Genomic DNA, 18,575 nt, shown 5'->3' with positions numbered 1-18,575 from the left:
ATCTTACATAGTATATGATAGAGACTTTAATCGCATAACTATCTGAGTATATCGCTACCCAGGGCCGGGCGGTAGCGGATACCGCTCTAATCTGAATAGGCCATAAATATTCAAATAGTTTATCATTATAATCGCACATCGACATTCATTGTTTTAATGATATAATTATTAATTAAATGTTTGATGTCACAAATTATTGTTTAATTTTAGTAGCACTACATTAGGTAACTTAAATTAATGGAAACCACACATTTTTTCAAAATTCATTTGAATCTGAATTTTTTAGATAAACCATTAAAGTTTACGCCAGCTCAAAAAGCCAAGCTATTTAATGGATATGTCGCAGTATGTCTCTATTTCGCTTACGGTAATTGAATACCTCTCACCCGGACACCTAATCGTGTGTGCGTTACTGTGCCAAATTTGAAGATTGAATGTTGTGTTGATAACGAATGTATACCTTTGAACAAAAAAACATTTTCAGGTGCAAAACCAATATTTATGAAGTCAAGACGTGGTAATGTGATGATCAAGCTCTCTGGATATACCTACTCATTGCAAAGGAAGATGTTCATGGGTGGAATGGTAAAGAAACGGTGGCAGTGTTCAACTCATTGCGCTAAAGGCTGTCACGGTAGCCTGTGGACGTTGGACGATTCGATCTTCAAAATCAATTATACTCATAATCATGCCACTGTTTATTGATTGGCTGATTTTGGTTGCTTATAGCTTTTACTTCTAGGAAAATAAATAAAACTTCCTTTAAATGATGTCATATTTTTTTTACGGTCGATAATTTAGGAACTAAAGCAGGGGCAAATTACTTTTCCTTCCTTCCTTGTGTGGATGTTTTTGACGATGTATCGTGGAGGCACAAGGCAGGCACTGATCAACTTTATCTTAACAGACATCGACACTCAGTTTTTATCAAATTCAGCACCAAATCTAAGCCATAGCTCATTTGCTTAGTGACAAAAACACATTTTCAGGTGCAAAACCAATATTTATGAAGTCAAGACGTGGTAACGTTATGATTAAGCTCTCTGGATACACCTACTCGTTGCAAATGAAGACAAAAGTGGGTGGAATGGTAAAGAAACGGTGGCAGTGTTCGACACATGCTAAAGGCTGTCACGGTAGCCTGTGGACGTTGGACGATTCGATCATCAAAGTCAACTCTACTCATAATCATGATACTGTTTATTAATTGGCTGATTTTGGTTGCTTATAGTCTTTACTCCTAGGAAAATAAATAAAATTTCCTTTAAATGGTGTCATATTTTTTTTGTACGGTTGATACTTTAGGAACAACAGCAGGGGCAAATTTGAAATTACTCTTTCTTCCTTCCTTGTGTGGATGTTTTTGACGATTTATCGTGCAGGCACAAGGCAGGCACTGATCAGCTTGATCTTAACAGACATCGATGCTCAGTTTTTATAGAATTCAGCTCTAAGCCTAGCCAAATCTAAGTCATATCTTTGGTATTTAATGACAAAAATACATTTTCAGGTGCAAATCCAATATTTATGAAGTCAAGACGTGGTAATGTGATGATCAAGCTCTCTGGATACACCTACTCGTTGCAAATGAAGATGAAAGTGGGTGGAATGGTAAAGAAACGGTGGCAGTGTTCGACACATTGTGCTAAAGGATGCCACGGTAGCCTGTGGACGTTGGACGATTCGATCATCAAAGTCAACTCTACTCATAATCATGATACTGTTTATTGATTGGCTGATTTTAGTTGCTATAGCTTTTTACTTCTGAAATAAGAAATGATAATACTCGCCCAATGCTGCTCATTGTGAAGAGGACCCAATAGCTTCGTCTATGGCTTCTCCTTTATTTTTGTATGTATAACCGACTCGTTTTCGACCCAATTTTGTCGAATGTGTGGGGTGCGTGTAAATGAATATGTAGACACAGTACCTTTTGGGTTATGCACGAATTATACACACACTCACAATTTGTTTATCGTTTATTAACTCCACATAGAAGGAGAAAGTATTAATATATTATAATAATAATTAACGGACACAAAAATCACCTTGAATATAAAAATATGAGAACAAATTAAAACACTGACAATAGGCGCATTCGGTTACTATGATCGAACTAAATTTAATTTAAATTGTGAAGAAACTTGATGTCAAGTATTACGATCTACCCGCTGGCTTCGTGATAATTTTTGTCGCGGCACGCATACTACGCAAATACCGCGACTATGTTATGGAATAATAAATATTATAATTATTTTGTATGAGTGTAATGCATGTCTGTATTTTTTGTGTTTTTGTGTAATGAATGTTTGTGTTATAATTAAATACGAATATAAGTATGAAATAAAATATTTAAATACTTGTTGAGTGTAATATATACGTATGATAAAATACATACACTAAAATATCGTGTGTTAGCCACAGAATGTTATTTTTATTTTCCATGTAACAATACATAGACTACACTTGGTTTTTGGAGTGTATTAAATGTATTTTGTAAGAACCTAGTTATTTAAGTTGTAGGATAATCTCTAGAAAAAAAAGATTAATCCAAATTTGAAAGGGTCAATGTGAATTAAATAATTTTAAATCTGCAGTTTGCTAGATTTTTATTACATGTGAGCTATTTGTAGTTATTGATGTACAAAATTGAAAGCACAAAATGTACTTGCAAGATGTTTTTTGTAACTCATAGAGTGCTATGTTTCTTGACCACCGCTTTGCGGTATTTCTGTGACACCCTGTATTGTTATTAATGTCATATTCTATAGTTTACTTTTAAGGCAAGTCATTTGAAGATATTATGTGATAGGCTGCCCAAAAATTTCTGCGGACGCGGTTCTACCGAATACCCGCGGCCCCGTCAATAAAGCGGCACGGTGGAACACAGTGGAGTTTAGTCGGTAGGACCCTGCACTCAGCAGGGTGAGTCCGACATAACCCAGGGCTCTTCCCCCGAGTGCCCTGGCCTAAATGCATTCTCCACTATAAAAAAAGGCTGCCCAAAAAGTACCTATTATTTAGAAATTAAAGTTATAATTTGATAATATTAAAGTTTTTTACTGCACTGTAACAGTTACTTAAAATATATCCTATAATATACATGTCTTCACATTGAGCAACTACATATAATATGTTGTCAACTACAACTACTACGCGGTGTGTCCCTTAGACACATAAAACTGAAAGAATAGAATAAATTCGATCGCTCTGGCGGGTCACGAGTGGCCGAGTTGGTCAGGCATGACGCGAAAGGGTGCGGGTTCAAGTCCCGCCTCGTGATCGAATTTTTTGTATTCTTTATAAATTTATACATATACACATATATATATTTGATGTTTTATGAATTTGGAATTATTTTTATTCAATTTAAATACTTGTATAATAATTTAATACAAATTTTGATTATATGATTGTAATCGGAGAAGATCAAGAAAAAAAACTATCAAGTTGCTCTTTTATAAACATGTCAAGAAAATACGCAAAATCTACTTTATGATTGATTATTAAATAGATTAATTCTTTACAGAGGATTCCGCGCAATTCATCACATCACAACGTGGCAACGAACTAATATTACTATCGGGATATAAGTACTCGCTGCATTTTAAGAAATATAACAATGGGGAAGTCATAAAGAAGAGATGGCGGTGTTCCACACACGCGTCGAGAGGCTGTCGCGGGTCCCTGCTGACATACGACGAAAAAATCGTTAAAGTAAACCGTAATCATAACCATGGACCCGGTCAAATAAATAACTATTATACGGCCAATTAGGAATGTACCAAAGGACATGTCAAATATAAATATTGATATTAACCTACTAAAGGCCTATTCAAGCTACAGCTGTATCTGCTACCGCCGTGGGTAGCGGTATCTGCTACCGCCGTGGGTAGCGGTATCCCGATGGCACGCGACTAAATCTCCTACGTAGTATATTATAGAGACTAATCGCGTACGGCCGCGGCGTATCGATCTGAGTACGGTAGCGAAAAGCCGATCGTTACACGATTATGGGACAGCTATGGTTTGGATAGGCCTTTAATTGGGTTGTACCTTAGGATAATTCAAATGTATTCGTCTTCAGGACATTTTGTAGAGGAGGGTTTTGTAAATAAAGTGATGCTAATCGTATAGGAGCTAGCAACGTTGACAAAAGAGAATTTTAGTATAGTTGGTTCTTTGATATACTGTTTCTCTTCCTATTTCGGTTAGAGTCCGGGCTGTGTGTGTGGCCGCAGTGGTTGCGTTTATTAGTGCGCATCTTATCTGCAACCACTACCGCCAGCCAGACAGCCCGGACTCTAAACGAAATAGCAAGAGAAACAGTATATCAAAAACCCAACTATACTAAAATGACTTTTTTAAAACGTTACTAGCTCCCGTACCATAATTTAAACAGTGGTATGCCACTTCAAATGTCAAATGACATAAGTAGTGAAAATATTAATTCTGTAAAAAGTTTATGGAAAAATAAATCATTGAAATATTCTTTGGCAATAACCAAGGCACTGTTTTCAATTTTCTGCAATAAAACACTTGATAAGTAGGTATAATAAACTTTTTTCGTATTTATTTTCAGCATGTTAACTAGGGTCAGGCTAAGTATATTAAGGTATACTTACCTACACGTGTATATAAAATAATTTAGTGTACTAGCTTTCCACCCGCGGCATCGCCCGCGCAGTCAAAGAAAAACCCGCATAGTTCCCGTTTCCGTGGTATTTCCGGTATAAAACCTATCCTATGTCCTTTCTCGGGTATCAAAATATATCTATACCAAATTTCATGCAAATTGGTTCAGTAGTTAAGGCGTGATTGAGTAACAGACAGACAGATAGAGTTAATTTCGCATTTATAATATTAATTAATTAATTAATATTAATAGTATGGATGAGGAAATTAAAACAAAATGCTACTTATATGTACTTCGATGAGATATTTGTTTTTTTTACAAAGTGTCACAGTAACTTTAAAAAGTCAAATGAAATTGAAGAGTAAAAAAATGAATAAAATAAAAAAAAATACACTGCAACTATTATACTACTTAGAACTGCAACTGCAACTTTCTCCAGCACTATTTTTATAATCCATTTACTTACCTTTTCACATTTACAGATTACAAAGTGAAGTACGTAAAATCTCGTCGTGGCAAAAATCTCCTAATGATAAGTGGTTTCACGTATTATTTCGCAAGCTCCTGTACTATAGGAGAGTTGACGAAGAAGCGGTGGCGCTGCATCAGGAGCAAGAGTTGCTCTGCCACTGTGTACACCCTGGACAGAGAAATTTTATATACCAACAATGTGCATAACCATAAACCCACTTGGAATTCGTAGATTTATAGTACAGGAGGTTGTAGATTTTTCGAGATGGAGATGGAAGTTTCGAGTTGAAATGGAATTTTCGAGATTGTTTTTTATAGGTAGGATAGGTGGTTGATGTTGAGTTGGGAGTTTAAATCTTATAAATAGGTATATAGTTACAACTTTTGTGAGATATCTATCTTTTTTAATATTATGTCAACACTGAGCATAAATCACCTTTCGTATTTAATATAGCAAATGATGTGATAATAATATACCTAATAATAACGATCTATCAACCCTAATTGATTGTATATTTGAATAAATAAATTCAAACAGATAAAATGGTTTGGTTTTTTATCTACTACAAGTAGGTACATATATGATGAAATTATAACAATTTCCCTTTCCTTAATTTCTAATTAAATATGTAGGTAATCAAAAAATAGCTTCATAAATTATATTACACATACTTAACTTCCATAAGATAAGAACTAAAACCGTATTTTCTTGCAGAAATCCCGTTCATGGTGTACTCAAAACGTGGGAACCCCCTACTAGTTCTCATGGGTTATAGATACTCACTAAAAGTCACGAAGCATTCTAGCAGTACAGTCATGCGCAGGTGGCAATGCTCTACGCACACAAACCGCGGTTGCCTAGCAACGATCATAACACACGACCAGAATATAGTAAAGATGAAGAATGAACATAATCATGAGAGAAGCACTAGTAAGCGAATCAGTCGTAGTCTCCCGGTCTTTATGGATGCGTTGAATTGATTTTGATAGTGTTGTGACTTGTGAGGTAGAGGCAAGATTATGTTTTAACAAAGTTGCACAATTTTTACTTGATTTTTTTTTTGTTTTATTGGTTGTTGTATAATATATTTCAAGAAACAAACGGCACAGTACCTAACTTACGATTTTGTAAGTTTTTTTTAAGTGAAACAATTTAGTGTAACATTTTTTCGTTACGCGTGATATTTTTCCGTTACGCGCCATCTTTTCTTATCCCTACCACGCGTGATTCGACGTATTTCTGTAAAGTTGCATATAGTAAATTATTTTTTGAAAAATAAGGTCATAAAGTAATTTCACTTCTTACGTGTGTACACTAGTACGCGCACACATTTTTTTTATTATTATTGCACGCCTCATAAGCGAAGCGTTGAGGTGGGTACTACTGTCACTTCGCGCAAAACATCTGATTTTTCAAACTTAAAATGTCTTTATGTATCATACATTGCACTTGTAAGATAATACATACACACACATATTAAGAAAAAACACTATTTTTAACGTTCATGATATTTTTGATGTCATTTTTGTTATTTAAACTAGTTAAAAAACAGTTTAAAAAAGTTCTGTCTTGGACGTCCGTGTGTCTGTATGTGCGGATCCTTTTTCTTGTTAACACGATAGCGACCGAAATACTTTACTAATCGAGTCTTTTTTTTTCTCTTACGCTTGAGTATGCTCAGGAATAGAACCCTTTCATTTTTCAGGGTCTGATTCGATGTGGTTTAATTGTTATTAAATAAACAAAAATAATAATTAATAAATATTTATTAAAAAAAAATTATGAGGCGTGCACTTTTGGATTTTCCAAATTATTTTAAATTACAATCTTTTCGATTACATTTACAAGTGTGACCCAAAAAATTTTTATAAATCTTGCCTCTGATCTAACATTTCTATATTAAAAAAAGCGATTAGTGTTAATAATTTTGTGATGTAAGAGCCAGTATTTCGCGTTTGAGGACATTAAGCCAAATTTTTTTCTTCCAATTTTCATTACCTTTTGTGATGTGAATTTAACTTTGTATGGAATTATTTTTTAATCGGTGACCTTATGAAAAATTTACTTTACAGATAATAGCATAGTAGCGGTAATTCGGTGATTTTTTTATCAGTGGGTTTAAGTTCCAATATCACTACATAGTATAAAACAAAGTCGCTTTCTCTGTCCCTATGTCCCACTATACAATAATACAGACAGAGCGCTAATATAGATAGCTTAAATCTTTAAAACTACGCAACGGATTTTGATGCGGTTTTTTTAATATATAGAGTGATTCAAGAGGAAGGTTTTAGTAGGTATATAATTTATTAGGTTTTAGACAAAGCGGGCGAAGCCGCGGGCGGTACGCTAGTTGTAAATAGTTATTTGTAGGTATTATATTCTAATACTGTAGATATATATGTGTGACATGCGAGCTAGTATTTATTATCTTATTTTATAATTTCTGATGTTTACATGTGCTGCTAAAGTCACAATTTAAAATGTAAGAGATATTAGAAGTTACATATTATTATTATATTACATATCTACAAATACAAGTTTAGGACAGGGATAGGTGCTTTTATTTTGATCATTTATTTATTAATCCCCTCAATATAATAATGCCAATAATAATAATTGTTTACGTCTTTCATTATAAATACTCATAATAATAGATGATAGAGTATATGATCTGTGCCGAAAAATATGTCTAGGAGTGTGTAACAGAGATAGAATGGTGTAGATCTTATTAGAGTAAGCGAGACGGGATGAGATATTAAAAGTAATTTCTTGTGGTCTACGAAGGATTACAAATTTTAAATTATATTTTAATTAGTTTCAAATATATTCTATACTAGCTGCTCCGCGCGGTTTCACTCCCGTGGCTCCTCTCCTGTTAGTCGTAGCATGATGATATATAGCCTATAGCCTTCCTCGTTAAATGAGCTATCTAACACCGAAAGAATTTTTCAAATCGGACCAGTAGTTCCCGAGATTAGCGCGTTCAAACAAACAAACAAACAAACTCTTCAGCTTTATAATAATAGTATAGATTTAAGAGGCAGTTGTTAATTATATTAGTAGAGTGTAGAAAAGTTCCTTTTATTTTGTTTTGTTTTATTTTAATTGTAAAACAATAAAGTACCACATGAAATTTATGCTCTGCCTCTGTCATAATATTGAGATATTAAATCATGAATTTTTATGTAAAAAAAAATTATTTTTATGTAAATTAACATAAAAATAAATTCCCATGATAACAATACGATTAGTCTATTAAGAAAGATATAACAATTTGTTACAAATTAATGTAAAATGAGAAGAACGCAATGAATTTTTTTTTAAAAACACTTCGGTATAAGGTATGATCTCAGTGCAGAAGTTTGGTATAACCTGCGCCAAAATATGAGCGATTATAAATAAAATACTAAATTGTACTGTCCTCTCATTTGTTCATATTATGCTATCTCGCTCGCACAAGTTAAAATATGTGTAAAATAACATTATTTTAATTGAATACATTTATTACACGGATCATACTACGAAATGTAATGTATGTGTTTGTATTATTGTGAAAAATCAAGATCTGAAATATTTTACTCTTTGTGTGTAGAATTTTATTACGTAGCATCTATGTCGTGTTGTGTATAATTAGGTAATTTTTTAAGCTATATAAGCCCTAATAAACTTATTTAAATATATCTTTAATTAAATTTACTAAGAAATCATTTACGTCTTTTATTTAAATGAGAAATATAAATAATGAAGTAATTTTAGTGCATGATATACTCAATATTGTATTTTTGTTTCAGCTAGAATAATAATGAAAAGAAATGGGAAACAACTTCTTATACTTGGGGACCATGCTTATCATATTCATAGAACTGTGACCGTCGGCGGTGTTGAGAAGATCCGATGGGCGTGTAAGCATGCCAGAAAGGGTTGCAAAGCATATCTGTATACTATTGAAGGGGAAATAATAATAAATAATAAATTCAGTCATGATCATGATTAATTGATAAAAATGTAATATTTATGAGATATAAGATACAGGTATAATGATAAAATACGTTTTATGGGTTCTCTACACAGTGGGCTGCGTTGGGCGAGTAGAGACAATCACTTTAATGTAGAGGGCCTAAATATCTTTCTTCATAGTAGCCGTAATGGCGGCAAACATCGACGATCAGTTGGGCCAACGCTGCAAATTGTTCACCCATTAGTTAGATTGTATTTAATCGGCTACGCATACTACGTGTCGTAGTCTCGTAGATCGCGCTACGTCTTTTGCGCTACGTGTAGGCGATAACTACGGTTCGTGATTTGACATTAGGCACACCGATGAACGACCCAAATATAAAAAAAATGTAGTAGATAATAATTTTAATTATATGTTTAAATCAAATTTTAGAACATTCTTATTGACAAATTAGTAATAGTAATAATTACAGAAATATGTTGTTCTGTTTAAATATTTTCAATGTTGATAGAATAATGCGTTTACATTTGTGTGTCGTTGGAAATTCATTTAATATTTATTAAAACCCGAAACACGGACACAAAGTTTCGGGTCATTTGTAACAGGATGGCGGTTCTACAGGGGTATAAGTACGCAATGTCAAAAAGAAAAATGATGGTCAGAACTCAGAACGCTGATACCGGATACCTTAAGATACTGTAATATTTTATATTAGAGAATCTTAACATAAAATATTATAGTATCTTCACCGTGTGTGACGCGCTTAATGCTGAACATTATAATTTGGAAAAATGAAGTCCTGTATTTTAGTTTTAATTTCAAATCAAAGAAAATATATGTGATGAATATTGTTTATTATTGTATTAAAAGTTATTTGAAAAAAATAAATTAATTTATTGTTTTCTTACCTACCACAATACACATTTGGGACTTACACATATTTTTATGTATAACTAGCAAACCGGGCGAACTCCGTATCGCCACCAGAGACACCTTTTCTTTGCTATAAACCTACGGAGCCCGAGACCTTTCCAACGAATGCAAATCCGTGGAAATCGGTTCGTGCATTCTGGAGTTATAGCGTATAGGAAGGAAAACCCGACTTATTTTTATAAAGTAGATTACAGGAAATCAATGCATACTTTTTATTATTATTTCCGATTGCCTATTATTAATTAACTTTTACTAAATTAACTGGAGTTAATACATAAATTGTAGTTAAATATGGATAGGTTTATAATATTTTAATTTTTGGTCAGGGGTAGATTTTGTATGTAAACTGTCTGACAATTAAATGGTTTAAAAACAATTTAATAATTTCAGCATCAGCGTTGTTTGTTGTATCGCGGCGAGGTGGTACTCAAATACAGTACAAAGGCTATAAGTACTCTATACGAAAGAATCAAATAAAGAAAAAGAAGTCAAGCCACAAGAAGTGGTACTGTTCCAGCCATCACTCAAGAGGCTGTTCTGCGAATATAATCACTGTTAATGATGTCATTGTGTCCATACGTGGATCCCATACACATGATGGGAACCTTGTGTCGTGATATTTTTGACATCGGCAATATTAAGTCTATGTGATTCATTTTAGACCGGCTATTCACGTTTCTACAGCAGGGGCAATATGAATTGGACCCTTAATTCGCTCCTTTGTGATGTGTATACGTATAGGCAATCAGGGGCAATTAAGAGAGCAACTGAAAATGCTCCGACCGCTGACCAACCGAAATTTATCCAATATTGCACTTGCGTAGCGGCAGGTACGTGAGTAGCCAGCTTAAGAATGTTAGTTATGAGAATCAACAAGTAGGAATAAAGTCGGCCAGTTTTGTTTGTTATTTTTTCTAGTCTTTGAATTTCAGCTAATTACAAAGCAAATGTGTTTTACTTGATTAAATTAGTCATTAGGTTGCTTTAATTTTAATCTCGTTTAGTTACCATACAAAGTTTTAAAATGGGTACGTTTTGTATTTTTTTATTTGAAGTAAAAACTCATTTTAATTTATTCACGATAAGCTCTCTCTTTTAATTTTGTTGTCTTGCCATAAATTTGTATAAATAACTTACTTGTTTTTTATGCATTCCATTTCTTGTAATATATATCCCACCAAAAACATTTTCATGTAAAATGTTGCCAAGACGAGCCCATATGACTCGCACTATCAAAAAGTTATCAGATCTCATGTAGAGCCAAGCTTCTAACACTACACGCCCTCAATCTACAAGGCCTAACTTCACAAACTCTACACCTTAGTCAAAATATGTGGCTTGGCCATTTCGCTACATTCACATCGGCGTAAGGTGAAAAATTAATTCACTGTTCATTACTTTTGTGTTATACGATAGTTCTTGTAGTAACGAACGGCCAACGGCATAATCCAAACCCAAGTTATGAGGGTTAAAGGTAGGTAAGGTAAAAGGTAGGTAGTGCCCGTGCGCCTCGCTTGGCTCGTCTTGGCGGGGGCACTACCGTGCCCCCAGATTTACAAAAACAAGGCAACAATATATTGATATAACGTTACCAATAGTTACGATATACATAAGTATAAGATCAAACTGTGTACTTATTATAAATTAGAAATATTTTCTGAAAACAAATGAATCGTTAAAATAAATAATGAGTGTTAAATATTTGTTTTTAATTCCGCTCTCTCGTGGTTATTTCATTTGTTACATAGTATAGCAATTTTTAACATGGAATAAGTTATGATTGTAATGCTGTTGCTTTAAGTTTGAGGCATTTTTAAACAACCAAATTTCTAAATTTTACCACATAAGTACCTACCACACTGTAACCGAACGTTACGTATAAACAGAAAAAAAAACTCGATATATCTAAATCGCCTTTACTATTCCAGTGGAGTACATAACATCGAAGCGGGGGCAGCCCTTGATCCGGTACAATAAGTACACGTACCACGTGTCCGCTCGCAGCGCAGTGCGCACAAGATGGCGCTGCTCCACACACAACAGTCAGGGCTGTCGCGCGGCACTTACTACGGTGTGCGATCAGATTATACGCTCCACACACGAGCATACTCATCCGCCGACTAACTACTAAACTACTTTCGGGTGGAGTACATAATATCGAAGCGGGGGCAGCCCCAGATCCGCTACAAGAACCCGCTGTCAACGCTGTCCGCACAAGATGGCACTGCTCAATACACAACAGTCAGGGCTGTCGCTATCACGGTGTGCGATCAGATTTTACGCACTACACAATAGCATACACATTCACCGATTTATTAGTATATGTAATTTAATAATTTTATTGTAAATGTTATGTACATATTTACTAATAGGTAAAATATTTTATAATTATAATCAATGAGTTATACCTAATAATTTGTTTTTGTTATTACATCTAAATCGCTGTTGTTTATTATTATTTTTTTGAAAAATTATCATTTCCTATACTCCAGAAATACTGTCAATATCTACCTACTGTATTGTTTTCAGGGATGTCCACGGAATATAAAATGATACCAACTCGGTCAGGGAAGCACCTTTTGATGGTTCATGGGTACACTTACTCACAATTGAAAAACTCAAAGAACTTCTACTGTTCGAAGAAGGACGTTGGGTGCAAGGCAAGGGTTAAACTTACAGAGGACCAGAGGATTTCAAATGATCACTCTGATTTCCGTCACTTCCATCCGCCTCCACAATATATAATTACATCTAGTGGAAGTTACTATAAAATAAAGAGTTAATGTTTTATTACTTTACTAAGAAAAGTTATTCCTTTCAGTAAAATGTACTAAAAACGTGGTGGTTTTATTACATACTAGCTGTGCCCGCGACTTCGTCCGCGTGGAATAGTGACTGCATAGTAGTTACTACTTAACACACAATTATTGAGTAAACACGTCTTGAAACACGTACTAATCATATACAACTAAATTATAAGTACATACTTACACATTATTATAAAGTTAAGAAATAAAATAAATAATAACACAAAAGAACTGTTAGTAAAATTTATTACTAAACTGAGCTATAAAACTTAGGTACAGAAGAGTTCAAAATTTCCAGGATGTGGTTATTCACCCGCTCCCATATTCCTTCTACTTTCACAGACTTTCAACTTTTCCCTTTCACCCCTAGTAAATGGCAGAACCGATTTCGATCTAAACCATGTCTAATCATACCTATATATTATGTACATGTCATATCCTTTCGTTTGGTACTCCATTTGGATTATTTATCCCCACTATCACCCCTAAGGTGCCCTATATGTAATAAACAGATTAACCAATTTTGACTAAAAAAAAAACATGACTAATTGTAATTCACACGTCATTTGATATGCCGCTTGATTATATTATTTGACCACATTCGATTATTCATTCCCACTTTTACCGCTATAAATCAATAAATGGATGAACCGATTTTGATTAAATATGCCTCATCATACTTCTCACGTCAGGTCATGCCCTTTCATTTGATATGCCACTTGGGTATATTATTTGACAACTTTTATACCTATATCCAATAAATGGATGAACCAATTTTGATAAAATATGTCTTATTGTACTTTACACGTCATGTCTTTCATTAGATAAGTCACTTGAGTATATTTGATAAAATTTATTTATTTATTCCCACTTTTACCCCTATATCAAATAAATGGATGAACCGATTTTGATAACATTGGACTACTTAATTGTTTCTGACAGGTCGTCTTTTTTCATTTGATATATCACTTGGGTATAACAGACAGCATTCGTTTTTCTCATTCCCACTTTTGCCCTACATATACTTATTGGATGAACCGATTTTGATTAAAATATATGCCTCATTATACTTCTCACGTCAGGTCATGCCCTTTCGTTTGATATGCCACTTAGATATATTTGACAACTTTTATTCCCACTTTTATACCTACATATTATATCCAATAAATGGATGAACCAATTTTGATAAAATATTATGTCTTATTGTACTTTACACGTCATGTCTTTCATTAGATACGTCACTTGAGTATATTTGATAAAATTGTTTTAATTTATTCCCACTTTAACCCCTATATCAAATAAATTGATGAACCGATTTTGATATAATTTGACTTGTTGTTTCTGACAGGTCGTCTTTTTTCATTTGATATATCACTTGGGTATAACAGACAACATTCGTTTTTTTCATTCCCACTTTTACCCCTCTATATCATAAATGGATGAACCGATTTTGATTAAATACCTATGCCTCATTATACTTCTCACGTCAGGTCATGCCCTTTCATTTGATATGCCACTTAGGTATATTTGACAACTTTTATTGCCACTTTTATCCAATAAATGGATGAACCAATTTTGAAAAAATATGTCTTATTGTACTTTACACGTCATGTCTTTCATTAGATACGTCACTTGAGTATATTTGATAAAATTCATTTATTTATTCCCACTTTTACCCCTATATCAAATAAATGGATGAACCGATTTTGATAAAATTTGACTAATTGTTTCTGACATGTCGTCTATTTTCATTTGATATATCACTTGGGTATAACCTACATTAACAACCTACATTAAGAACTAACATTCGTTTTTTTCATTCCCACTTACCCCTATATTATAATATAATAATAAACAACTAATGTAACAAAAAAACGCATCTAATTCGTATTACCCGTTAGCGAGCTACGGTGGCACAGACAGACACGCAATACACACATAGCGGTCATAACACCCCTCTTTTTGCGTCGGGGGTTAAAAATATAATACCTACGACATAATTTCAAAGACCTTTTATATAGAAAATTTACCTAGAAGTAACCATAATGCTATTTGTGCAGGTTTTAGACTTATGAGCAAAAATCTAAATAAAGGTCCTTTGACCCCCCCTACTACCCCCTCAGCATAACCACCCCCCCCCCCACACGCTTGGGGTCTTTCGATATGATCATCTGGACATGTCAAGGAATAACTTTAGCGTATAATTTACGTAATAAAGTAATTCATGTATAGAATGCCTTAGCAAATGTTCGCTGTGATTACTTAAATGGTCATAACTTTTTTATTTATGAACCGATTGACATGAAATAAACACTAAATGTTAAATGAAGCTTACCACAATATATTAGTGAAAACCGCATCTAAATCGGATAAGCCGTTTCTGAGATTAGCGTGTTCAAACATACAGACAAACAGACAAACAGACAAACAGACAAAAATTTTTTTAACAACAGTTTTGGGTTTGGGATCGATTAAGTAATAACCCCTGCTAATTTTTTTTACATATTTTCATTGTACAGACACCACTTTTCTAGAATTTTATTATATGTATTGATGATATTGATCTAGATAAGATTATTTCGAAATGGCATAGAAATAATATAGTTACTTTTACTTTAATATTTTGACTGTGTTGTTTAAGTTTAATTTATTTTTTTATTGTATAATAAATAACCAAGATTAATTTTGTTAGTAAGAATTATCCAATTATTTTTGAAACAGTATTATATTTCCGAATGGATTACCTGTATAATATATATTACTAAAGCACTTTACCATTAATTGAATTTATTTTAGTAGGTTTACTGACGATAGTTGAACGTGACAACGTCCGATTGTGCTTCTTTGTCGCTCTTTCTGCGCTCTCGCTTGCACTTCAAGTCTTACATGGAACGCCTCAGAGCGAGGTAACGCCGCATGAGTCATGTTTTTTCGTGCGTGCAGCCGGCTATATCGAATTATAAGACGTTGTCACGTCAAAAGATTAAGTATTGAATAAATAAATGACGAAATGATAATGAATACAATTTCAAGGTCTAAGAATGTTTGTCATAAAGACATCTTTTCTTTTCTTATATCTACCTACTGTATTGTTTTCAGGGATGTCCACGGAATATAAAATGATACCAACACGGTCAGGGAAGCACCTTTTGATGGTCAATGGGTACACGTTTTCACAATATAAAAACACAAAGAACTTCTACTGTTCGAAGAAGGACGTTGGGTGCAAGGCAAGGGTTAAACTTACAGAGGACCAGAGGATTTCAAATGATCACTCTGATTTCCGTCACTTCCATCCGCCTCCACAATATATAATTACATCTAGTGGAAGTTACTATAAAATAAAGAGTTAATGTTTTATTACTTTACTAAGAAAAGTTATTCCTTTCAGTAAAATGTACTAAAAACGTAGTGGTTTTATTATATTGATCTAGATAAGATTATTTCGAAATGGTAGATATTTAGTATCTTGACTGTGTTGTCTAAGTTTAATATATTTTTTTATTGTATAATAAATCACCAAGATTCATTTTGTTGGTAAAAATTATCCAATTATTTTTGAAACAGTATTATAGTACCGAATGTATTACCTGTATAATATATTATATTATCAAAGTACTTTATCATTATTTGAATTTATTTTAGGGTCTATGGAAGCCAATCATGCAATTTCTATTTCTACGCAACTTTTATCAAAAATTCAATTAGCTTGATAAATATAAATAAAGTAGGTTTACTGACGATAGTTGAACGTGACAACGTCCGATTGTGCTTCTTTGTCGCTCTTTCCGCGCTCTCGCTTGCACTTCAAGTCTTACATGGAATGCCTCAGAACGAGGTAACGCCGCATGAGTCATGTTTCTTCGTGCGTGCAGCCGGCTATATCGAATTATAAGACGTTGTCACGTCAAAAAATTAAGTATTGAGTAAAAAAATGATGAAATGATAATGAATACAATTTCAAGGTCTAAGAATTTTTGTTATTAAGACATCTTTTCTTTTCTTATATCTACCTACTGTATTGTTTTCAGGGATGTCCACGGAATATAAAATGATACCAACACGGTCAGGGAAGCACCTTTTGATGGTTCATGGGTACACTTACTCACAATTGAAAAACTCGAAGAACTTCTACTGTTCGAAGAAGGACGCGGGGTGCAAGGCAAGGGTTAAACTTACAGAGGACCAGAGGATTTCAAATGATCACTCTGATTTCCGTCACTTCCATCCGCCTCCACAATATATAATTACATCTAGTGGAAGTTACTATAAAATAAAGAGTTAATGTTTTTTTTACTTTACTAAGAAAAGTTATTCCTTTCAGTAAAATGTACTAAAAACGTGGTGGTTTTATTATATTATTCTAGATAAGATTATTTAGAAATGGTATAGAAATAATATAATTACTTTTACTTTAGTATCTTGACTGTGTTGTTTAAGTTTAATATACATTTTATAATGTATAATAAATCACCAAGATTCATTTTGTTGGTAAAAATTATCCAATTATTTTTGAAACAGTATTATAGTTCCGAATGGATTACCTGTATAATATATATTATTAAAGTACTTTATCATTATTTGAATTTATTTTAGGGTCTATGGAAGCCAATCATGCAATTTCTATTTCTACGCAACTTTTATCAAAAATTCAATTAGCTTGATAAATAAAAATAAAGTAGGTTTACTGACGATATTTGAACGTGACAACGTCCGATTGTGCTTCTTTGTCGCTCTTTCCGCGCTCTCGCTTGCACTTCAAGTCTTACATGGAACGCCTCAGAGCGAGGTAACGCCGCATGAGTCATGTTTCTTCGTGCGTGCAGCCGGCTATATCGAATTATAAGACGTTGTCACGTCAAAAAATTAAGTATTGAGTAAAAAAATGATGAAATGATAATGAATACAATTTCAAGGTCTAAGAATTTTTGTTATTAAGACATCTTTTCTTTTCTTATATCTACCTACTGTATTGTTTTCAGGGATGTCCACGGAATATAAAATGATACCAACACGGTCAGGGAAGCACCTTTTGATGGTTCATGGGTACACTTACTCACAATTGAAAAACTCGAAGAACTTCTACTGTTCGAAGAAGGACGCGGGGTGCAAGGCAAGGGTTAAACTTACAGAGGACCAGAGGATTTCAAATGATCACTCTGATTTCCGTCACTTCCATCCGCCTCCACAATATATAATTACATCTAGTGGAAGTTACTATAAAATAAAGAGTTAATATTTTATTACTTTACTAAGAAAAGTTATTCCTTTCAGTAAAATGTACTAAAAACGTGGTGGTTTTATTATATTATTCTAGATAAGATTATTTAGAAATGGTATAGAAATAATATAATTACTTTTACTTTAGTATCTTGACTGTGTTGTTTAAGTTTAATATAATTTTTTTATTGTATAATAAATAACCAAGATTAATTTTGTTAGTAAGAATTATCCAATTATTTTTGAAACAGTATTATATTTCCGAATGGATTACCTGTATAATATATATTATTAAAGCACTTTACCATTAATTGAATTTATTTTATTAGTAGGTTTACTGACGATAGTTGAACGTGACAACGTCCGATTGTGCTTCTTTGTCGCTCTTTCCGCGCTCTCGCTTGCACTTCAAGTCTTACACGGAATGCCTCAGAGCGAGGTAACGCCGCATGAGTCATGTTTTTTCGTGCGTGCAGCCGGATATATCGAATTATAAGACGTTGTCAAAAGATTAAGTATTGAATAAATAAATGACGAAATGATAAT

At 33.4% G+C, this 18,575-nt stretch overlaps 1 protein-coding gene across 21 annotated transcripts in view; it reads left to right on the top strand.

The window, feature by feature from the left end:
* The window catches only part of LOC149488327 (uncharacterized), a 302,595-nt gene that overhangs the window by 176,267 nt on the left and 107,753 nt on the right, over window positions 1–18,575 (top strand). The window contains exon 5 of one of the 21 annotated variants that reach the window (XM_089695005.1): window positions 15,909–16,177. The exons of 17 other annotated variants lie outside the window; for them this stretch is intronic. In XM_089695005.1, coding sequence (XP_089551131.1) covers window positions 15,909–16,162 — 254 coding nt within the window. In that variant the 3' untranslated portion in view covers window positions 16,163–16,177. Of the gene's footprint in view, window positions 1–3,529; window positions 4,504–5,822; window positions 6,104–12,531; window positions 12,801–15,908; window positions 16,178–18,575 lie in introns of those variants that run through there. 3 more of the 21 variants (XM_089695003.1, XM_089694997.1, XM_089695008.1) reach the window with 3 other exon arrangements.

The sequence above is a fragment of the Colias philodice genome, chromosome 5, assembly GCF_061535455.1.
Source record: "Colias philodice isolate Cphi_HAF_F1 chromosome 5, ilColPhil1 Martin Lab GWU primary, whole genome shotgun sequence".
In the NCBI taxonomy this organism is placed as follows: domain Eukaryota; kingdom Metazoa; phylum Arthropoda; class Insecta; order Lepidoptera; family Pieridae; genus Colias; species Colias philodice.
This window is presented reverse-complemented; position numbering and strand designations above follow the sequence as displayed.